The 24,971-nt window shown below is 41.4% G+C and overlaps 1 protein-coding gene across 5 annotated transcripts; it reads left to right on the top strand.

Annotated features, from left to right (window-relative positions):
* Window positions 1–557: 557 nt before the first annotated feature.
* On the top strand, window positions 558–24,695 carry LOC137015935 (uncharacterized). 5 transcript variants are annotated; one of them, XM_067380741.1, is made up of 7 exons: window positions 558–594; window positions 4,859–4,969; window positions 7,194–7,325; window positions 8,350–8,472; window positions 8,560–8,584; window positions 23,157–23,402; window positions 23,492–24,695. In XM_067380741.1, exons 3-7 carry the CDS (start codon window positions 7,200–7,202, stop codon window positions 23,668–23,670), a joined length of 699 nt encoding a protein of 232 aa, XP_067236842.1. In that variant the 5' UTR covers window positions 558–594; window positions 4,859–4,969; window positions 7,194–7,199; the 3' UTR covers window positions 23,671–24,695. The 5 variants fall into 5 exon arrangements, with proteins under 5 accessions (XP_067236842.1, XP_067236841.1, XP_067236845.1 ...); XM_067380740.1 differs by having other exon boundaries at window positions 7,191–7,325; XM_067380744.1 differs by having other exon boundaries at window positions 7,178–7,325.
* Window positions 24,696–24,971: the final 276 nt, after the last annotated feature.

Here is a 24,971-nt window from a genome sequence, read left to right as displayed (position 1 = left end):
AATCAAATAGGAATGACTCAGAAATGAGTCAAAGAATGCACACATATCCCCTGATCCACAAATGCAGATCTTACTCATTGCACTCAAATTCTGACATGAAAATTCTCAAAAAAGAGAAAAGGAAAGTTCTCAGCTGGCATATACAATGAGTAAAAGTCATTCCTGTAAGTCACATGACATGTAAGAAAGTGAAAGTGTTTTGTTTGTTTTTTTAAACAATTGTGCTCTTGGAGTGTACTCAACTGTTTTATTTTGAGACAGCATGAAATATGAACTAAAATGTGCTTTTAATATACTATCTTTGTATTTAAAAAATATATTTAGTTACCACTTGTAGTACACTATGGGTTCAAATGAACTATAATAAATAAATATAAATATCAAATAAATAACATAAATGTTGATTTGTGTGTGTGTGTGTGTGTGTGTGTGTGTGTGTGTGTGTGTGTTATTTCCACAAATAGTTTAATACAAAATACAAACACTTCACTTTCACCTTCACTTTCTGCTGTGTTATATAAAGACCAGCAGAGGGCTTTCATTTGCAGTTTGGACCTCTAGAGTTGGACAGAAGACACAGAAATCAACACTCAGGTTTGTCTTTATTTCCTCAATACTGTGAGCGTCTCCTGTTACTCCTGTGTCGACCGGTGGGTGTGGCTGGGAGAATCTGAACATCGCGAGAGTCTGTACCTAACGTTGTCTGTGTGGACTAATTGAGAAAATGATTAGCACCTGTTTTGTCCTTTATAAAAAGGAAGCGTGCGAGAATGCGGGGAGGCTTGTATCATTGGAGTGTTGTGAGTTTGCTTCTGTTTAGCTTGTTTGGTTTTTTTGTTCGTGTTTATTTATTTTGTCTTGGTTGTTTCTTTGTATTTGGTTCTGTCTAATATTTTTACATCATGTGTCAGACAGAAATTGGTAGTGATGGGAAACCGAGGCTTTCTGAAGCATTTGAGGCTTTCATCAAATTGTGCTGAAAAATGGTTCATTACTCGGAGCTTTTAACACAGTGCGCATTTGTGACATCTGGTGGTCAGACTTGTTTTCTTCATATCTAAATCATTGCGGAGCAGATATACGGTTTGAAAAATCACGTGACCAAAGCTTCAAGTCCGTGACATACGGAATCACTCTTGTCTTGAATCTGTTTTTATCTAATCTGACGTAATCTCATCTAAATTAATTTGTGACAATGAGACCACAACTCGTGTCATGTGTAACCTGCATGGTCAACGGATTCACATATTTGTTCAGTAATATAAAATATACAATGATGTGATCATAACTGACATGAGTAGTTAAAAAAATATTTTAGATGAGCTGTTTAACCCTTATGTTCTGTTCGGGTTCTCTGAGACCACAGCAATAAAACATGATTAAATGCATTTTCCTTTATGTATCAGTGAAGCGCCAATGTTTTCAAACCAGCTGTCTCGACTTTCCGATACTGCATGACGTTTGAAGCTTCAAACGTCATCAATCACGTGGTATTGTCATTTCGATACAAGCATCGGTACAGTGTGTGATACAATAGTGGTTTGAAAACTGCGTCGGAGCATCGGAGCCCCGGTATCAACCGTCCCATCACTAGAAATTGGGGTTATTTTTGTACGGAATTTTCTGTTTTATATATTTTTTCTATTTTTTTAATAAACACTCTTGTTTAACCCTTACCAACTAGGGGTGGGAATCGGAGGGTAGCCTACCTCACGATACGACACAAATCATGATAAATGGCACACGATAACGATAATATTGCGAGTCAGCAATTCTACGATAATCGATATATCGCTAGACAATCCTATAATCGCGATATCGGTCTTAATATGAAAACAAAATGCAAGTAAAAAGGTTAAGTGCAGGTTAACGGATAAATCCGATCTTCAGTTCCTGCGATGTACATTTAATAGAGTTCACGTCACCGAAAGCAAGAAATATGACGTGCATTTTATTGACCATCAGTTAATTTCAAAATCAAGACCGCAATGGGAGAGAGCGGCAACAGCACTGGTAAGGTCTCATTACTTTTAATGAAGATAATCGTGTTACGCGTCTGCGACTTACCTTCACTTTCACATGCGGCAGTTTGCGCATCAGCTTGCTGAAGAGATCTGCGGCGATACGTGATGCAGTAGCGTTGTCCTATCTGACTCTCACATGATTTAAATTAGGGCTGGGCGATGTATCGAATGCTTTTGTCACGCGCATTTCTTCAGTAAAGCCGGTTCCCTGATTACCGCTAAATCGCCATCACCTGCTTTCAAATGGTGCGGCATTTAATAGACAGAGCCGTAGTTCACTGATAAGCCACGCAATATCGCGTTCAATATTGACGGCGATACATATCGATATTGAACGCGATATTGCGTGTCTTATCAGTGATCTACGGCTCTGTCTATTAAATGCCGCTTCATTTGAAAGCAGGTGATGGCGATTTAGCGGTAATCAGGGAACCGGCTTTACTGACGAAATGCTCGTGACAAAAGCATTCGATACATCGCCCAGCCCTAATTTAAATCCGTCTCAAATGCGTTTCGGAGGGCATTTAGACCTGGTCTTTTCACGATCGGATAGCTGTCAGATCAGAGAAAATGCATGAAGTGACCAGGTACAAACAGACCCTTTGACGTTCTTCACCGAGTGCTTAGATATACACGGGCGTTCGAAAGCAGGCGTCTATCAGCGGATCCCTAATATATGCTTTCAAAAGCTCTCGTGTGTATCTAAGCGCTCGATGAAGAGTTTCAGTTTTAGTATTTTTGGGAGAAGTAAAATTTACATATGTAGTTTCAACAACCAGATGCATTTAGACAGATGCATAGACAGTTTTGACTGGAATGCGTCCCAGACCACCTCCTGAAGTGGTTTGAGCGATCGGAGCGTCAAAGATGTCTAGTTTGTCACATCAATGGTATAAAAGTGTGTCAAGACTTTGAACTTAAATGTGGCTGGGGCATCTATTTTACTCACAATGCTGTCCGCCATCCTGTTAATAACCTCTTTTTCTTAGGCTAGTTAACTTCTGTTCACGTTTCCCTCATTCATGTGTTGAGCGCCGCCTTGAAGTAGTGACGCTTTGAGCAGAGAAATCTATTTATAGCGCTTTATTGTGTTTTAATTAAAATATCGATATTTGGCGCAGCGATACGATTCTCGCACGGAGAAGAACGACGATATATCGCCATATTGATATTTTGTCCCACCCCTATTACCAACCTCCTTTTATTTGTCGTGGCTTGAGCCGGTCGTGACAATATTATCAATTTTATCACTTTAAAGGGGTCATTTAATTACTCATTATGACAGGGGTGATATGAGGCCACTGGTCCAAAAAGTAAAATAAGAATCGTGCAACTCTTAACACAAATTAGAATAACACATGCATGTTCATCTTCCTCGCTGCAGCAGCAATGTTTTGAAATGTTATGTATTTAGCCCCGTATGTTTTGTCAGTTTTTGAATTGTTTGTCAACACACATTAGCATCTACTAATCTCCAACCATTCTGACTAGTGCTGGCTATTTGACAATTCATAATCATTCATAATTATTCTGAGCAATAGGATATAAAATATATAATATAAAATTAAATAAGTGGCCTATATAAAACGACAAAATAAACATTCATCAATCAGTACTTTTACAAATTATTATGCATGTGGCATATCAGTAAGATTTCAGTAGAATAAACATTCAGATTTTAGTTTTTCTAAGAAAACGTTTGTTTATTTATCCATGTCTTTTTAGATAACTGGTATCAATCTCAGACAAAATAACTTGCCAGGTCTGTGAAAACCCTACTTAGAGGTTGTTCCACATTATTAAAGGATTAGTCCACTTTATATACACTTTTCCTGATAATTTACTCACCCCCATGTCATCCAAGATGTTCATGTCTTTCTTTCGTCAGTCGAAAAGAAATTAAGGTTTTTGATGAAAACATTCCAGGATTATTCTCCATATAGTGGACTTCAATGGCTACCAACAGGTTGAAGGTCCGAATGTCAGCTTCAGTGCAGCTTCAAAGGGCTTTAAACGATACCAGACGAGGAATAAGAGTCTTATCTAGCGAAATGATCAGTCAATTATTGTCATGTTTATTTTATATAGTGTGAGCAAGGGGGCCCCCTGGTGGTTCGGGAGCCCTATGCAACTTCCCTAGTTTGTGTATAGGGAGGATCGCCCCTGCTTGAACCCCTAATAATTCCAGGATTGTGGAGGGCCCCTTGTTCAAAGCTACATACAGTGATTACATATTCCTGATCATCAACCCATTAAAGAATGAGACACACAGCAACTCAAAGAACAACCTTACAGACACACTAATGAACAAGTCAAAGATCACACTCAGGGCGTCAAGTAGGGGGAAGGGTGACAGAGTGCATACGGCCCTTGATTGAATGAGATTCTCTCCTTTATTAAAACCCTCTAAATTATATTAAAATATAAACTTTATATCGCTAATAATTGTCTAAATAATTACAGCTCTGTGGAAAAGAATTATCTTCACTCAAGTTTGCATTTTGACTGTAAGTTCTGCATAAATGCATCGATAACAGCATGCCAGATGAGATGGACTCATTTATTCCGATGATGTATTTGTTCCTGAAATTGTATGCCTATGTGTTCCAGTGAAGTATTTGTCCTCATTTAGCCTAAACAACACAAACCTTTTAAAACTTAAATGATTAAGTTTATAAAAACTCCTTTGTCATTTATTTATGATCTCCTTTGAGAAAGAGTAGACTTTGCCAAATTAGTTTGTCTATTGTTAATATTAGTGTTGCTGTTGCCGTTGTAATATGAAGATGACATTTAAAATGAAATATAACTTTCAACACCTTTTTGTGTTTAAGATTACTGAAAGGAAGAAAGATGGGTTTGCAGTTTAAATCTGAAGCAACAAAAATGAGCTCCAACCCGTGAAGAAGAAGCTGAAGAGGAAAATATATCAAGGCACATCCAAGGTTCTCTTCCCAAAATGTTTGATCAAGCTCGACCCGGAGCTTCTGTAGCTCCCTTCCATTTCCATTTATGCATTTGGCAGATGCTTTTATCCAAAGTGACTTACATTGCATTAAACTATACATTTGTGTCTGAATATGTGCAATCTCTGGGATCGAACCCATGACCTTGGAATTGTTAGTGCCATGCTTTAACCACTGAGCTACAAGAAAGCTTCCTACTGAGCTACCTTCCCTGGAAAAAGAAAGCTTGTTTGCAGCCATTTTGATACCGGTGTCAATGAAATGTTAAGTCAGTGTCGTTTTTGTGCTGGACCACATGTCTGTTGCTAGGGAAAAATACTGCTGAAATTCCAGCTTGCTGCAAATTTCACACATTTATGATTTTAGTGGAGTCTTCATCCAAAGTGACATGGAAAGTACAAGAGGAACAAAGTAATTCTTCAAGGAGACAAAAATATTAATAATTAGCAACGGCAGGTTTTCTTGACAGCTAGATTAGGAAGCAAATTATTATCTGTACTGTATCTTATATTGTCAAATTAACAGTAACTTACTGGCAACAATTATCCACTAGCTGCTGTATTTCATACCACAGTAAAATTACTGTAAAAATAAATACAGTAATTTTGATGCAAAAACAGGCAATGAAGGCAATGAGTTTCAGGCAGTCCAGCAATGTCCGAGATCATATTTGAATAAAGAATAATACATTTATTAAGCAAAAATTATAGTGACAAACAAATGTAAATAATAACAAAATAACAAAAGTAAATAATAGTTTATAATAAAAATCTAGAGTATTGTATTTAACAGATGATGAGTGAAGATCAGAATAAAGAGAAAGAAGGAACAAAATTAAGATATTGCCAGAATGAAATGAGAGATGAAGCAGAAACCAAAAAGAGCCCCACTATCAAAGACCCAGTCCGTTTTATACCATAAGCATAGCAAAACTTACATCCCACTCAAACTTATGTTTTGGTCTAATAAGAAAAGGTCAAACAGACTTATCCATTATGTCATAGTTGGTGTAACGGCTAAGTCCGAGTGACTGGCCAAATGTCAAAGATAGATGGAAATATGAGGTGTTGTTTTGACACCCTTAAGAGAATATTACAGATCTTGTGTTATCTCATGTCTGCAGAGATGAAAAAAGACATAGTTTCATACAGTGAAGTTCAAATGAGCAACTAATTCTGAAACCATCATCGCTTCTGCAGTACTTGGCAGGCGTCCAATATCTGACCACAAAGTGTCAACATGACCTGTCACATTGAAACACTTGAAGAACTATTGAAAGCATGCATACTTTTATATATAAAATTAGAATAACCATAAAGGAGTACAATAAAGAGTAAATACTTGAAATTATGATGAGGATTAATATATGGAGCAAATGGAGTAATATTGATAAATCATAAGCCAATAAAATACATGAATATGAATATCGACCATTTTGGATCCATCAAGTTTTAAGCATTCAGTAAAAAAAGTAAATATTATACAATATTTTAATTTTACTTTTATACATTCAATAACACAAGGTTTCATCTTTTACATTTCATAGCTGAATTTCAATAGAATATACAAATTTAACAGCATATTAATCATATTTTATTAATGATCAAAATACAATTATAGCCACACCAGTAAAGTCACAGTAACAGTGGAAAATAGGCCGTGACACATAAACTCGAACTCCTTCTAGAGCTTTAATCGATCTAGAGTTTTCACTGAAGGGCGTGTCCGTGGCGGCCTGACAAAGTCTGATGTTTCGCCATGAAAGAGGAAACTGTTGTAACTCAGGCATACAGTGTCTGATCTGCTCCAAACTTCACATGTTTGATAAAAGTTCTGGTCTGAAGACATCAACATGGCAATATTTAGTTACGGTCAAAGCGCCACCTGTTGGCAGCAGGAAGTGTGGCACTTTCAAATGACTTTGCCACATTTCCCTTGTATTTACTCGCTTACATGCATGTCACTCACTGTTCACTGTTTTCCTAAGGTGGTGGCTGTGAGTCTGGGTGCGAGGGCCCTTCCTTCGCTGCTTGCAGCTTTAATTTACATTATTTTAAGATGATAAATTACAGAAGATGAGAATCTTAATATTTAAATCCTCAACAATACACCCTTTCCATTAATGTTCAAATGTTTGTTGAAAGAAAAGTCATGCAATTCAATTATTTGTTCTGTGATTTAAAATAGTATTTCTTTTCAGTAGTGGATCATGTCTATCATCAACATGACGTGTGGAGAGATTAATTCCTCAGTGGGGTTTGTGTTCGTGATTCTGTCTGTGATTCTGAATCAAACACTCATTGATCCTGATTGTGAGCAGAGCTGGTATACTGAGGTGACTGTTACACACACACACACACACACACACACACATGTCCGTTTTTGTGAATTGTGGGGTCATTCCATAGGCGTAATGGTTTTTATACTGTACAAACTGTATTTTCTATTCCCCTACACTACCTCTACCCCTAAACCTACCCATCACAGGAAACTGTGCACACTTTTACTTTCTCACAAAAACTCATTCTGTTTGATTTATAAGCCTTTTGAAAAGTGGGGACATGGGTAATGTCCTCATAAATCACCTCTTTTTGTAATACCTATCCTACACAGCAAAAGGACTCCGTGGCGGATCGTCCGCGGAGGTATCGCGGCTTCCGGAACGTATCCCGTATCGGCGTCCATTTGAGCGCAGTGATGGATTCGCAACGAAGGTGGATTGCGGACACACCATGGCTCTGCTCCGCATCTGCGATTAAAACCTTACCTCCGCGGCGGGTCTGTTTGGCATAACCTGATATTGCTGAGTTCAACATGTTCCTGGGTCAACATGTTTGTTGATCCTGGAACAACATTCAAATCAACTGGTGCTTCTACATCAGTGTTATTCATCTATCATTTCCCTCTGAATTTTGGGATAACTTATGGGTAGGGTTAGGTTTAGGGGTAGGAATTGGGTTAAGACTAAATTTTCAGACTAGAATGATGTTCCAGGATCAACAAAATATGTTGACCCAGGAACACATTGAACTCAGTACTATCAGGACGTGCATTCGTTTGGGACCCCCAAATTGATACAACCGTTACAGTAAAGGCGCGTGCGCGTCCGCGGATTCGACATGGGTCCGCTCAGGATCCGCTGATTGACAGCAGAATTTACTAATGTGACAGTCACGTGGGTTTGGCGACTTGAATGCGGATCCGCCTAGGAGTCTCCTGCTGTGTGGGATGCATACCCATATTATTATACACTTTTGTGTCCTGATATGTCACAAAAACGCAAACACACACATACACTGACTGTGAGCAGAGGTGACTGTTTCACACACACAATTACTTCATCCTCTTGATTTCTTCAGGATGGGCGTCTGTTAGCAGATCCATCGAGTCCACACAAACTGAGTGATCCTGTGACATCTGTCTCATCTGATCGACTCATCTGTGTGAATCTGATACATGAGATCATCTGTGATGAATCAAGAGTAAGCCAACTCAGTCAATCTGTTTTCATATTTAATCCTTCATGAACTCTATAAATGCTTCTCTAACTCTTCTTTCCTTCATTACAGTTGACAATGGAGACCATGTTCAGAGGTGAGAGAGAGACTTCAGTAAAACACATCAATCTGTCCTGATTCAGATCAAACTCTGTGTTGAAGTGAATCTGTTCTGATTCAGATCAAACTCTGTGTTGAAGTGAATCTGTTCTGATTCAGATCAAACTCTGGGTTGAAGTGAATCTGTCCTGATTCAGATCAAACTCTGGGTTGAAGTGAATCTGTCCTGATTCAGATCAAATTCTGTGTTGAAGTGAATCTGTCCTGATTCAGATCAAACTCTGTGTTGAAGTCAGTCTGTCCTGATTCAGATCAAACTCTGTGTTGAAGTCAATCTGTCCTGATTCAGATCAAATTCTGTGTTGAAGTGAATCTGTCCTGATTCAGATCAAACTCTGTGTTGAAGTGAATCTGTCCTGATTCAGATCAAATTCTGTGTTGAAGTGAATCTGTCCTGATTCAGATCAAACTCTGTGTTGAAGTGAATCTGTTTTGATTCAGATCAAACTCTGTGTTGAAGTGAATCTGTCCTGATTCAGATCAAACTCTGTGTTGAAGTGAATCTGTCCTAATTCAGATCAAACTCTCTGTTGAAGTCAATCTGTTCTGATTCAGATCAAACTCTGTGTTGAAGTCAATCTTATGGAAGTAAATTAATGCCAAATGTTTTTGAAATAAAAAGCTTGTTGAATTGCTCTAACTGAAAACAAATATGCACTACATTAGCTGTACTTGCATTTAGATGCACTGTATTTTTAAGGCTTGCATTTTTATGGGATGAAATTCAACATGGTCGTATATTTAAGCTGTGAATATTTCAATTAAAAATATTTCACACACATTTTCATTATTAAAAATTCAATCATTCATATTCACATTTCAAATTTCACTTCCAAGATATTTATTCTGTTTAAAAATACAACCTATAAAATTCAACTAGCAATTTTCAGTCCATTTTATTTCGCTTTACAAATTCGCTTCCACAAATTCAGTGGTTCAAATTCGGCAGAAAATTCAACATTTCACATCCGGGAACTGCAGGAAGAGCAGTAGAGTGCCGATGCATCATCTCTATCTGCTGTTAGTCTTCTTCACTAGCAGGTGCCGCTAGCGGCTGTTTAGGAAGACCAAAGCAACGCTAGTAAATCATCATTCATTCATAAAAACGGATTTACAGAATTAGAGCAAGCATAAGTGAATATGTGATGATTATCAGGGCCAGTATAAATGCAGAAAAGCTGATAAAGACACAAAAGCTGCATTTATGTTTAATTCAGTGTATTTACGCTTACTTTCCCAGTGTAACGTCTCGGTTACATAGGTAACCCTCGTTCCCTGAAGGAGGGAACGGAGACGTACGTCGGACAGACCGACGAATAGGAATCTCGCTAGAGAGGCCAATCTACTTCGAGTGTAACTAAACGAGCCAATGCACATTGGCATGCAATCATATGCATCAGCTGCTCGCCTCGCAGCGCGGGTATATAATGAGCAGCAGGTGCGTTGCATCTTCAGGTTTTCGCTGAGGAGCCGAACCCAGCAGGCGGCAGCATCAGCAGGACAACGCCTGTGGCGACGGGACGTACGTCTCCGTTCCCTCCTTCAGGGAACGAGGGTTACCTATGTAACCGAGACGTTCCCATTCAGTCGGTCACGTTTCGACGTACGTCGGACAGACCGACGAATAGGAATCCCTACCAAAGCGCCACAGGGGCTGCCTTCTTCCAGCGCTCTGTCGTGAGCCACCTGAACCCCCTTGCCTAAGGACGGTGGGACCAGGCTCACGCAGAGAGGGTCGATCACTGTTGTTCCCAAAACCCACTCAGTGCGACAATTGGATAACGCTGGGAAAGCGTAGCCTTACATGCGATAAGGAACGCTGCGGAAGCCATATCCTTCCCCGAAGGAGTTATATGGATAAGTACAAATGGACTAACCTTGTAGGTTGTACAACATATGGAAGAACTGGGGTGACTCCACTCGGTGAGAGATGGGTTCTCCCAGAGGGAAAGACACGGGCTTCGTTTAGGAGCAGCCGTGGAAAAAGCCATATGGGATCCCCGTAGGGTCACACATATGGAACCCAGCCTAAATCCGGTTCTCAAGGATACAACGGAGTATAGGCCTGGCGCCAGACGCTCCGCCACGTCGGCTGCCGAAGGGTAACCGGAGGACTCAACAGGGTCTGCCCGTAGGGACTCTCTGGAGAATAGAATGCGCATGTAGCGCAGCAAGCCGACACTAAGCCGGGGCCTCTCCGTGCCTCTGACCTGAGGCGAGAACACGGGAGGAGACCGGCTCGACACGAAGGCTATAGTATCTAGCGAACGTGTTAGGTGTCGCCCAGCCCGCAGCTCTACAAATGTCTGTTAGCGAGGCGCCACGAGCCAGCGCCCAGGAGGATGCCACACCTCTCGTGGAGTGGGCATGCAACCTGAGCGGGCAGGGCACGCCCTGAGCTTGGTAAGCCAGGGCGATGGCATCCACTATCCAGTGGGCCATCCTCTGCTTGGAGACAGCCTTTCCCTTCTGCTGGCCTCCGTAACAGACGAAGAGTTGGTCTGAGGTCCTGAAGCTTCGAGTTCTGTCTATGTACAGTCGCAAGGCGCGAACTGGACAGAGCAAAGCCAGGGCTGGGTCTGCCTCCTCCGAGGGCAGCGCTTGCAGGCTCACCACCTGATCCCTGAAGGGAGTGGTAGGAACCTTGGGCACATAGCCAGGCCGGGGTCTCAGTACCACGTGGCTGTCACCCGGCCCGAACTCTAGGCACGATTCGTCGACCGAAAATGACTGCAGGTCCCCTACCCTCTTGATGGAGGCCAATGCCACCAGCAGCAAAGTTTTCATAGAGAGAATCTTTAAGTCTGCTGACAGCAAAGGCTCAAAGGGAGCAATCTGGAGTGCTCTGAGCACCAGAGTAAGGTCCCAAGAGGGTATGGATGGGGGACGAGGAGGATTTAACCGTCTCGCCCCCCTAAGGAACCTGACGACCAGGTCGTGCTGACCAACAGATTTGCCATCTATGTGGTCGTGGTAAGCGGAGATAGCAGCAGAATGGACTTTGAGGGTGGAGGGGGACAGCCTACGCTCCAACCCTTGCTGCAAGAAGGAAAGCACGACACCGATCGAGCATCTTCGGGGGTCTTCTCGGCGAGAAGAGCACCACTCGACGAACAGGTTCCACTTCGAGGCGTAAGCACGTCTCGTAGACAGTGCACGTGCCGAAGTGATGGTGTTAAGTACCTCGGGGGGTAAGTCACCTAGAACCTCCGCGTCCCGTCCAGGGACCAGACATGGAGTTTCCAGAGGTCTGGACGCGGGTGCCAAAGAGTGCCCCGTCTCTGAGAGAGGAGGTCCTTCCTCAGAGGGATGGGCCAGGGAGGGGCTGTCGCGAGGAGTGAGAGTTCTGGGAACCAGGTCCGGTTGGGCCAGTAAGGCGCAACTAACAAGACCTGCTCCTCGTCCTCCCTGACTTTGCACAGGGTCTGTGCAAGTAGGCTCACTGGGGGAAACGCATATTTGCGCAGGCCCCGGGGCCAGCTGTGAGCCAGTGCGTCTGTCCCGAGTGTTCCCTCGGTCAGAGAGTAAAACAACTGGCAGTGGGAGGTTTCTGGTGAGGCAAACAGGTCTACCTGAGCCTCTCCGAACTCTCTCCAGATCAGCTGAACCACCTGGGGGTGGAGTCGCCACTCTCCGGGCAGCGCAGCTCGTGATAGCTCGTCGGCCACACGGTTGAGCACACCGGGGACATGAATGGCGCGAAGCGACCTCAGATGCTTCCGACTCCACAGGAGGAGATGGCGGGCGAGTTGCGACATGTGACGGGAGCGTAGACCACCTTGGCGGTTGATGTACGCAACGGTCGCAGTGTTGTCCGTACGGACCAGTACATGCTTGTCGCGAAGCAGGCCTTTGAGGCGGCTCAGCGCAAGGCGTACTGCCAGCAACTCGAGGCAATTGATGTGCCAATGCAGATGGGGTCCCGTCCAAACCCCTGAGACTGCATGCCCGTTGTACGTGGCACCCCAGCCGGTGGCAGAAGCATCTGTGAAAACCACAGCATGCCGGGACACTTGTTCTAGGGGCACTCCTGCCCGGAGAAACAAAGGGTCCGACCACGGACTGAAGGTTCGGCGGCACTCCTGAGTGATTGGCACCCGGAACGTGCCGCGTTGCCACGCCCATCTCGGGACTCGGCCGTGAAGCCAGTGCTGAAGCGGTCTCATATGAAGCAGCCCGAGCGGTGTTACAGCCGCTGCAGCCGCCATATGCCCCAGGAGCCTCTGAAAAAACTTCAGTGGGACCGCTGTCCTGCCATTGAATCGTATTCAGGCAGTTCAACACCGACCGAGCACGTTCCTCTGTGAGGCGTGCTACCCGTTCGACCGAATCCAACTCCATACCGAGAAAAGAGATCCTCTGCACCGGGGCGAGTTTGCTCTTCTCCCAGTTGACCTGAAGCCCCAACTGGCTGAGGTGCCTGAGCACTAAGTCCCTGTGTTCGCACAACTGATCCCGAGACTGTGCTAGAATGAGCCAATCGTCCAGGTAGTTGAGAATGCGAACACCCTGTTCTCTCATGGGAACAAGGGCTCCCTCCACGACTTTCGTGAAGACGCGGGGAGACAGGGCCAGCCCGAAGGGTAAGACTCTGTACTGATATGCTCGACCTTCGAACGCGAATCTCAGGAATGGCCTGTGTCGCGGAAGAATCGAAACATGAAAGTACGCGTCCTTCAGGTCGATCGCTGCAAACCAATCTCGGGGACGGATGCACTCGAAAATGCGTTTCTGCGTAAGCATTTTGAACGGTAGCTTGTGAAGGCTCCGATTCAAAACTCGCAGGTCCAAGATCGGTCGTAACCCGCCGCTTTTCCTGGGTACAATGAAGTAGGGGCTGTAGAACCCCAACCTCAAATCGGCTGGAGGGACCGGCTCTATCGCGTCCTTCGCCAGTAGGACTGCGATCTCCGCACGCAGGACAGGGGCATCGGCATCTTTCACTGTAGTGAAGAGGACGTCCCTGAACTTGGGGGGGGAGCCGGGCGAACTGAATCGCAAAGCCGACCCTGATGGTCCGAAGGAGCCAGCGAGACGGACTGGGGAGCGCTAACCCAGCTCGCAGAGACCGTACAAGCAGGACCAAAGGGACCACCGGTGTACCCGCAGCAGGGCAGCGAGGTGGAACACAGGGACGCGGCTCGGGGGGCTCTCTTTGTGAGGCGGCCCGAAGCGGCGTCACAGTGTGCTAGGCAACACTTACCTGGCTCCACGGATGGACAGAGGGAGCAGTCGAGGCTTTGGCTGCCCGCTGCTCGCTGCTGTCCGCTGGCGACAGAAGAGGGGGATGAGAGTGGTGAGGTTTTTCTCCTCCCACTGCTCTCCAAACCCTCTTCAGACCTGGAAATGGAGGAACTGCTCTTTAAAATTTGGGTACCGCTGCCTCTTGGGTCAGTGGCGGAACAGAAACAAACCCAATAAAGGATTTACCACCTGGCCCTCCTCCAGGGGTGGAAGAGCAGCCCCACCCATCTCTGGGTCGCCCGTCTCAGGGGTGATTCTCACCAACCAGTTAAACAGCTGCAGAGACGGGAGGCGTCATCTCCCCGCAATGGATACAGCAGAGCCTGCTGGGCCGGAGTTTCTTGCAGGGGACGACACCCTTGGCGACGAGCAGACTGAGGGGCGGCCCAAGAGGAACTCAATGGTTTGTCATGGGAAGCTCCCCTATCCGCTACTAACTGAGGAGAACCGCTGGGCTCAGTCCTCGACAGTGTCACCGAAAGGCCACCTCGTAAGATGGGAGCATTGAGAAAGCATTTAGCTTGACAACCTCTCACACCTCACAAGGTAAGCCAGGGGGCACTTCTGGACCACGGAGGTGGACATCGTCTGGCTGAGGGCCTGCGCCGTGACTTTGATCACGGTTAGTCAACAAGCGCAGCTCAACCCCAGCACAGAACTACCCTCATGCAAAAAGAGTGCCTTGGCCTCACATGCAGGGTGGGTGTGGTCTGTGTACAGCCACCCCATCCAAGAGGGTAGTGAGAGAGGAAAAACTTATGCAGATTGGCACCTTTGGCATTCCATATTTATGGCACCAATATACCCCCATACTGCCAAGTTTTCCATGCACATCTGGAAGACCCAGGAAAGCATGGCTGTAAACTCTGAATCTGAGTCAGCATAAGCACACACCATTACAGTGGGCAGCGTCACCCTCATTTCCAGAGCATAACAGCACTCTCTCCGATGCTGCAATCGACGTCTGTCCCTCAGCTGGAGCTCTGAATGAAATGCTAGGTTCCCCTATGAAAAGGACCAGCAATCCAATCCAGAAACTGCACAGCTTGCAATGCGCTAGAGAGGGAGGGGCCCTAGGGGGTTGGTTCCCCGAAGGAACCCCTCAACCTCATGTCACCCAAGCCATATCAGCAAAGTAGACCTCTTCTGGTGCACCAGAGAGGGCGCTACAATGGAGATTACGCAAGGGAACCGCGCATCTAGAGCGCCGAGCGAGCGCTGGGTTGCCGTGACAACCCGCGCTGCAGCCCGGCAGCTCGACGGCACACGACACGCAGAGGAGCGAGAGGTTTGCTCTCGCTGATCTCCGCGGTCTCCCAGAGTGTCGGGCAGAGCCGCGGCTGTGCTTTTACACACAAGCGGCAGCTGGCCAACAACAGAGGGGACTCAAGCTTCCCGGAGAAAGAAGAGTCACGACCGGCGTGTCGACGTGATCATGTTCTCATATGAAAACATGAACACCCACGAACATCATTTCAGCACGCGCCCAGACATGCGAAACGGTGATCGTGGCCGTCAGTGAGGACAGGAACGATCGCATCCAGAAACACAAGTAGGATGTCGTCTTTAAAAAGACGCGAATCTACTTGTGTAAGCTCTTTCAGGGACTTTACTCTTTTAGAAGTGCTGAAGCACGCAGGGGAACGGCCACCGCAACACAGACAGGGATTGTGTGCAGCCTGTCATGTGCTTTCTCTCTCTTTGAAGGCGCTCACTCTTACCAGCCGTAAAACGGCTTTTCAGCACTCAAAAGCGCACCGTACCGGCCGTGAGAACAGCCTTCTGACGCTGTCAAACAGCTATTTGCTCAAAAACGGCAAACGAAACAGAAAAAGAGAGGACGTCGACCCCGCTGCTGTGCTGTTCGCCCGCACTCGGAAAAAAGAGAAGTTCAACCAAAAGCTTGACTCGTCTTCTAGCAGACACTCGCTTGCAGAGAACAGGAACAACACCGTTCGGCTCCGAAGCGAAAAGCTGAAGATGCAACGCACCTGCTGCTCATTATATACCCGCGCTGCGAGGCGAGCAGCTGATGCATATGATTGCATGCCAATGTGCATTGGCTCGTTTAGTTACACTCGAAGTAGATTGGCCTCTCTAGCGAGATTCCTATTCGTCGGTCTGTCCGACGTACGTCGAACGTGACCGACTGAATGGGAACTACAGCTTTCTGTACAGTGAACAAGATAACGTTATTGCCCGATGCTGGTGTACAGATCAAACGTTAAATCTGAGATAGACATATATTTCTCTCTGTTGCTTAGTTCCCTTAACTTTATATCGCGGCGCTGTGTTGTAATACTAGGGCTTCCCTCATCCGTCATAGGATTCCCCTGCCATCAGGACAAAAACTCTTAACACAGCTTAATGGACTCGTACAGTGATATAAAAGACCAAACTCGCACCTCATTTGTGATGTAGGTTAGACTATATAGGCTCCAAGAAAGCAGATACTGGCATAAAGTTGATTTGACGCTGAACGTTTGATTATGATACTCGGAAATTTAGGGACCGTCTCTAAAGTTACGACATTTGGTATTCACGTTTCTACCTTCTACCAAACTCTTGTAGACACACATGCACATATACATATTCAAACACACCTCACTCAAAGTACATGCATATATATATATATGCTATTTATTTATTTATTTATTTTACACGTTCATCACACTATTTTTTTTTACTTTGTTCATTTTTTATTTTACCTGATCATAGATTATCCTGCTTATACAAATTTTAAATAAAATTTAGAAATAAAATTAACTAAGTAGAACTAATTGTGTGATGAATGTGTAAAAAAAGAAAAAGTATATGTGCATGTACTTTGAGTTGAGTGTGTTTGAATATGTGTGTGTGTGTGTGTGTGTGTGTGTGTGTGTGTGTGTGTGTGTGAGAGAGAGAGAGAGAGAGAGAGAGAAGGGTGCATCACTCTTTGACCTGGCACCTATAGATGAACACTTCACAGGTAGTTTTGGTGACTAAATCATTCTCATCAAATGCTATTGAGCTTTAAATTATGGCATTTTTTGTATAATCCAATACAGTAGTGAAATACATAGCAATCTTTACATATTACTTGACAGTTTATTTGGAAACACTTTACAGTAAGGTTCATAATGTATTAACTAATGTGAACTATCCATGAGCAACACATTTGTTGTTGTATTTGTTAATCTTTGTTAACATTAATAAAAATACAGCAGTTCATTGTTCATGTTACTTCACTGTGCATTAACTAAAGTTGACAAATACAACTCTTGGTTTTAGTAATGTATTATTAAATGCTGGAATTAACATTAACAAAGATTAGTAAGTGCTGTAGAAGTGCAGTTCATTGTTCGTTCATATCAACTATTTAATATAAAGTGTTACCTTTTATTATAATAAACATCAAAAATCTAAAAGGTTTGCATTATACCTGACAGCTAGATGAACAATTTACAGTTGGTTTTGTGACTAAGTCATTCTCTTTAAATGCAATTGAAGGTAGAAACGTGAATACAGAATGTCGTAACTTTAGAGACGGTCCCTAAATTTGCGAGTATCATAATCAAACGTTCAGCGTCAAATCAACTTTATGCCAGTATCTGCTTTCTTGGAGCCTATATAGTCTAACCTACATCACAAATGAGGTGCGAGTTTGGTCTTTTATATCACTGTACGAGTCCATTAAGCTGTGTTAAGAGTTTATATGTCCTGATGGCAGGGGAATCCTATGACGGATGAGGGAAACCCTATTATTACAACACAGCGCTGCGATATAAAGTTAAGGAAACTAAACAACAGAGAGAAATATATGTCTACCTCAGATTTAACGTTTGCTCTGTACACCAGCATCGGGCAATAACGTTATCTTGTTCACTGGAGAGAAAGCTGTAGCTACACTGGGAAAGTAAGCGTAAATACACTGAATTAAACATAAATGCAGTTTTTGTGTCTTTATCAGCGTTTCTGCATTTATACTGGCCCTGATAATCATCACATATTCACTTATGCTTGCTCTAATTCTGTAAATCCGTTTTTATGAATGAATGATGATTTACTAGCGTTGCTTTGGTCTTCCTAAACAGCCGCTAGCGACACCTGCTGGTGAAGAAGACTAACAGCAGATAGAGATGATGCATCGGCACTCTACTGCTCTTCCTGCAGTTCCCGGATGTGAAATGTTGAATTTTCTGCCGAATTTGAACCACTGAATTTGTGGAAGCGAATTTGTAAAGCGAAATAAAATGGACTGAAAATTGCTAGTCGAATTTTATAGGTTGTATTTTTAAACAGAATAAATATCTTGGAAGTGAAATTTGAAAGGTGAATATGAATTATTGAATTTTTAATAATGAAAATGTGTGTGAAATATTTTTAATTGAAATATTCACAGCTTAAATATACGATTGTGTTGAATTTCATCCCATAAAAATGCAAGCCTTAAAAATACAGTGCATCTAAATGCAAGCACAGCTAATGTAATGCATATTTTTTTCAAATAGTGCAATTCAACAAGCTTTTTATTTCAAAAACATTTGGCATTATCTTACTTCCATACAATCTGTTCTGATTCAGATCAAACTCTGTGTTGAAGTCAATCTGTTCTGATTCAGATCAAACTCTGTGTTGAAGTCAATCTGTCCTAATTCAGATCAAACTCTCTGTTGAAGTCAATCTGTTCTGATTCAGATCAAACTCTGTGTTGAAGTCAATCTGTTCTGATTCAGATCAAACTCTGTGTTGAAGTGAATCTGTTCTGATTCAGATCAAACTCTGTGTTGAAGTGAATCTGTCCTAATTCAGATCAAACTCTCTGTTGAAGTCAATCTGTTCTGATTCAGATCAAACTCTGTGTTGAAGTGAATCTGTCCTGATTCAGATCAAACTGTGTTGAAGTGAATCTGTCCTGATTCAGATCAAACTCTGTGTTGAAGTGAATCTGTCCTGATTCAGATCAAACTGTGTTGAAGTGAATCTGTCCTGATTCAGATCAAACTCTGTGTTGAAGTGAATCTGTCCTGATTCAGATCAAACTGTGTTGAAGTGAATCTGTCCTGATTCAGATCAAACTGTGTTGAAGTGAATCTGTCCTGATTCAGATCAAACTGTGTTGAAGTGAATCTGTCCTGATTCAGATCAAACTCTGTGTTGAAGTGAATCTGTCCTGATTCAGATCAAACTGTGTTGAAGTGAATCTGTCCTGATTCAGATCAAACTCTGTGTTGAAGTGAATCTGTCCTGATTCAGATCAAACTCTGTGTTGAAGTGAATCTGTCCTGATTCAGATCAAACTCTGTGTTGAAGTGAATCTGTCCTGATTCAGATCAAACTCTGTGTTGAAGAGAATCTGTCCTGATTCAGATCAAACTCTGTGTTGAAGTGAATCTGTCCTGATTCAGATCAAACTCTGTGTTGAAGTGAATCTGTCCTGATTCAGATCAAACTCTGTGTTGAAGTGAATCTGTCCTGATTCAGATCAGACTCTGTGTCGAAGTGAATCTTCTGTAAGTGAATCATGATGATTATGAATGTGTTTTTCAGTGTTTAATGACACAGACTCCAGCGGCAGATTGACGCAAACTCCAGATTCACTTGAGTTCAGATGATGACTGAGTCTGAAATATCTGACTGAAGATCACATATAAGACACCTATTTAGATAAAGAGAATATATAATGTATAGCTCATTAATTCATGTGTTGTTGTTTTTGTCAATCAGCTGATATTATATTGTGAGGCTTGTATAGATCAGTTGAGGTGGATTTTGGCTCTTTTCATCATCACTATTGTTCTTCTGCATTTCTCTTTCATGCTGTATAAAAAGATGTTCAGCTTCAGATCTTCAGAATCATTCTGTCAGTGAGACTTCAAATACCCTTATGGAACAAAAATATATAGAAATATACTGCAAAATATAATGCGATATATTATAAAATACATTTCCATATATGAGAAACTAGTGCATATATTTTTCAATATACTGCAATAAATGCACTGACCATGTATGGCTATATATTGATACATATAAAATATTTATAAATGAAGACAAAAATAGCATTACATTCATAAAGTTTTATCCTTTATTATGTGCATATACTGTACATACATGTTTCCATATCAATGTGAATGTATTGTACACACACAATGAGTTACAACATACTTCTAGTTCCCAGCATGCTTTGCTTCTGACTGCTAAAGGAGAGAGAGTGTTAAAATGAAGTGCTAGTTCATGTGTTTTGCTCAGTATTGATATATGAGGGAGATCTGTTAGTGTTTAAAGGTTTTCTGGTATGTGTGAGTTTTTAGGGTCACCATTGTGCTGAAGAGTAGAGTCTGAGGTTAGGTTATGATCCGCTGAACAACATTAAGACTATAATAACTTTATTTCAAAAGTAACGGCTGTGAACGCTCTATCACAGTGATAGTCTCTTTGGCAAGAACTTTACGTTTGTTAACTAACTTGAAAATATGAAACATTTAAAATGTAAATAATTATAAAATATAAGAAATGGTTTACATAATATATTTACCATATATGTGTATATACTGTATGAGTAAATATTTCTGCAATATATTATGCATGCAGTACCATATCTGATCACATTTTAAATCTATATTATGAAGTATATTACTGAATATAATATGACATACATTATACACTCACCTAAAGGATTATTAGGAACACCTGTTCAATTTCTCATTAATGCAATCTAATCAACCAATCACATGACAGTTGCTTCAATGCATTTAGGGGTGTGGTCCTGGTCAAGACAATCTCCTGAACTCCAAACTGAATGTCAGAATGGGAAAGAAAGGTGATTTAAGCAATTTTGAGCGTGGCATGGTTGTTGGTGCCAGACGGCCGGTCTGAGTATTTGACAATCTGCTCAGTTACTGGGATTTTCACGCACAACCATTTCTAGGGTTTACAAAGAATGGTGTGAAAAGGGAAAAACATCCAGTATGCGGCAGTCCTGTGGGCGAAAATGCCTTGTTGATGCTAGAGGTCGGAGGAGAATGAGCCGACTGATTCAAGCTGATAGAAGAGCAACTTTGACTGAAATAACCACTCGTTACAACCGAGGTATGCAGCAAAGCATTTGTGAAGCCACAACACGCACAACCTTGAGGCGGATGGGCTACAACAGCAGAAGACCCCACCAGGTACCATTCATCTCCACTACAAATAGGAACAAGAGGCTACAATTTGCACGAGCTCACCAAAATTGGACAGTTGAAGACTGGAAAAATGTTGCCTGGTCTGATGAGTCTCGATTTCTGTTGAGACATTCAGATGATAGAGTCAGAATTTGGCGTAAACAGAATGAGAACATGGATCCATCATGCCTTGTTACCACTGTGCAGGCTGGTGGTGGTGGTGTAATGGTGTGGGGGATGTTTTCTTGGCACACTTTAGGCCCCTTAGTGCCAATTGGGCATCGTTTAAATGCCACGGCCTACCTGAGCATTGTTTCTGACCATGTCCATCCCTTTATGACCACCATGTACCCATCCTCTGATGGCTACTTCCAGCAGGATAATGCACCATGTCACAAAGCTCGAATCATTTCAAATTGGTTTCTTGAACATGACAATGAGTTCACTGTACTAAAATGGCCCCCACAGTCACCAGATCTCAACCCAATAGAGCATCTTTGGGATGTGGTGGAACGGGAGCTTCGTGCCCTGGATGTGCATCCCACAAATCTCCATCAACTGCAAGATGCTATCCTATCAATATGGGCCAACATTTCTAAAGAATGCTTTCAGCACCTTGTTGAATCAATGCCACGTAGAATTAAGGCAGTTCTGAAGGTGAAAGGGGGTCAAACACAGTATTAGTATGGTGTTCCTAATAATCCTTTAGGTGAGTGTATTAGTAAATATATTTGAAAAACATTATATATATATATATATATATATATATATATATATATATATATATATATTAAAAGCGGCCATTTATTATGTATTATTCAATATATTGTAATATATTTACACAATATATTTTTTCTGTATATTTTCAAGTATACTGTTAAATCATGTAATATATTGATCATTCATATATGGGGGTATATATATTTTCCTTCCATAAGGGTAATCATGGAAGCTAAATGATGAGACTGACATTAAGAGGTGAAAATATAATTTATGATTTACTCCTCTAACAAGTTATGGCATATCTGACATGATGTCCTTGTGACTGATATTGCACATTCACATTGCACAATCTCTATATCCTAATTTATTGTTAATGTAATTCATTTTCCAGGAGCTCTTTGCTTCTACCTTCAGTTAAACTGCTAACAGTGATTGTAATTAATTACCTAAAGTATATTATTTGCTAACTACATTCTTTAAATTGTAATGTTGACATCCATTTTCTGTAAAGCTGCTTTGAAATGATATGTATCGTGAAAAGCGCTATACAAATAGATTTGAATTGAATTGAATTGAATTGAGTACAAAGTTAAGCCGTGTGTTCACACAAAACATGGGAAAATGAAAGCACACAGCCAATGAAAAACACAAGCTATGTGCAGCACAGCACAAGACACAACATATATGGAAGCCCGCGGCTGATGTAAACACAAACCATGCGTTACACAGAACACAACACACGCTGACAGAAGAGCGAACTCGAAACTGAACTAGACTCGAGTGCTGGGATCCAAACACCACGCTCCAAACATGAAACTAGAGACCACGGTGTACACTAGACTGAAGTGACAGAGGCCTGACAAAAACAACTTCATTTCGTTAAAGACAAAATAACTCTGTATAGATTTAGAGTTTTCTGTACACTGATGAAATTGATTTTTACTGCTTGTGTTCAGTTTATTTATTTAAAATGAGTTAAAGCAACACAACGGCTAAACATTTTTTTTCTTTTTGTTCAATCCACCTTAATATGTTCAATTCACATTTATTTGTGTAGCGCTTTTCACAATAGACATGTCATTTCCAAGCAGCTTTACAGAAAACACATGTTTCTTCATTATGATTTAGAGTGATCTGAGGTTACTGTCCAAATTAAGTCTATATTCAGAAATGTACAGTTCTAAGATTATACAATACAATATTTAGATCAGTAGTTACCAGCATCCTTTGTTTAGTGCTGAAATTGCTGAAATTAAGTGTTATTTTATGTTTTTGAGTTCAATTACAGAAATGTTCTGATCTAAATCCAGTTATGACTGGTTAATGTGAACAGACCTTATTTTTGTTTTGTAATGGTGTTTAACATTTATTTATTTATTTATTTACACTATACTGGGAGAATTATTTATTTTTATTTTTTTAAACACTGAATTTCAGAAAAATATCATGATTCTGTTTGCAACAATAATGAACCGGAGGATCTGGATCAGACCATTTATAAACATGTACACCAAGATCATCAGCAGCTGCCGATTGAATTTGGAGGAAACTTTCATGGTCTTAATTACAAGAGAGAAGCAAACGTTGAGATTCAAGTACTACTGCAGAAGACTGAAGGCCTGACGATGGAGAATGAAGAGAAATCGATCAAAAGGAGTAGCAGCATGGACATGCTTATCAATTGTAAGTTGTTGTCAATAATGCAAGTTTCTATGTGTTGTGAGATCTAATTAAACATGTTGATAAATGAGTGATGGGATCTTCTTCTGTAGTTTCAGATGAAGGTCCGGATGAGATTGATGAGATTTCTGAGATGAAAAACCAGATCGGACTGGGAAATACTCACAGCACATGCAGTGATGAAGTGCGCAGCATTTACTTTGAACAGAACCGCTCTGAGATTAAACCATGGCTGGTCATCTTTGTAATTAAATTAAAAATAGTCATTTGATAAAGAGTGCAATAAAGCAAGATAATTAGGGTGAATTCAGGGTGATTGGGACACTTTTTGCCATTGATATGAACTGGAAAAAGTGTCAATCTCCCTGAATTCACCCTAATCAATTTAAAAAGTCTATTATTCATCTCTTGTGTCTTCGACAGCGTTTTAATCATTGGTGTGGATAACACCATAAAAAAGTGTGTGTAGCTATAGCTACTCCCCAACACTGCATTTGAAAACAGTTTTCATTTAAACGCTCCTCATCCACACTATATATTAATATCCACACTATATTATATTACAGTTTTTTACAGACGCTAGGACACATTTCTCAATAGTTAGGTCACTTTTGCAAAACTCTTCACACAGTGAGCACAACAGAAGGCTAAACTGAGGATCAGTTATCATTGCTTTGGCACAAAATGCATTCAATGACTACATCTCTCAAATGTCATGAATTCTTTTCTCACTCAGACACAACAACTGACAAAACTCTGTATGTACAGGCCAATCTGCACATGCTTACATACTGTTTTCAAAACTGTTAAACTTATGTTCAAAACAATAACATCATACAAAACTGAATAAGGCAGAAATATGCTGCATTTCTACAGTAATATTTTAATAAAATATATTCTGAATCTAAAAAATCTAATACTATCAAAGCAATTAGATGAAACTGAACACCAACACAAGCATTCGTCTTTCAGTTTCATTATCATCCATTCAAAGAGGAAAACTTAGGAATAATTTTGTATGTAACATATACTGCAGTGAATTATAAACAATAGAGAGTGTTATTCTTGTTTTGTTAAGAAATTTAAAAAAAGAAAACATTGTATAATGCTAACTGATGTTAGTGTTTTTAGGTCAGTGTTTTATGACTGACAAAGTGTGTTTGCTGGTGAAAACCTTTGCTAGTGTTCTGGAAGAATGAGTTGATTTGAGACATGAATGAAGTGTTTTGGTAGATTTAGTGCATTTTGAATGTGAAATTAACTGCTGTGCCAAGATGAAAGTTGGTTAGGAGAACTGTGTGAAGAGTTTTGCAAAAGTGACCTAAGTATTGAGAAATGTGTCCTAACGATTGTATAAAAAAAAAAAAAAAAAAAAAAAAAAATATATATATATATATATATATATATATATATATATATATATATAACACAAACAATTGATAAGCATTTTTAATTAGCAGATCACTAGCAGATTCCAATCTCAGTTGGAGGAATAGTCAGGTGTTGAATTTGTTTTTATTACATGAACACACAGTAAAATAGGACTCTTTGAATCAGATTTGTTCAGTGTTT

This window comes from Chanodichthys erythropterus, chromosome 3 (assembly GCF_024489055.1).
Source record: "Chanodichthys erythropterus isolate Z2021 chromosome 3, ASM2448905v1, whole genome shotgun sequence".
In the NCBI taxonomy this organism is placed as follows: domain Eukaryota; kingdom Metazoa; phylum Chordata; class Actinopteri; order Cypriniformes; family Xenocyprididae; genus Chanodichthys; species Chanodichthys erythropterus.
Note: the sequence above shows the minus strand (reverse complement) of the source record. Positions and strands in the feature narration are given on the sequence as shown.

What these genes read in the sequence shown, in the direction of transcription:
- LOC137015935 (XM_067380741.1), top strand. Translation starts at nt 7,200, where the DNA reads ATGTCTATCATCAACATGACGTGTGGAGAGATTAATTCCTCAGTGGGG. An exon ending in TCATCTGTGATGAATCAAGA is followed by an intron (nt 8,473 to 8,559) that starts GTAAGCCAACTC and finishes CCTTCATTACAG; the next exon opens with TTGACAATGGAGACCATGTT. An exon ending in CATGGACATGCTTATCAATT is followed by an intron (nt 23,403 to 23,491) that starts GTAAGTTGTTGT and finishes CTTCTTCTGTAG; the next exon opens with TTTCAGATGAAGGTCCGGAT.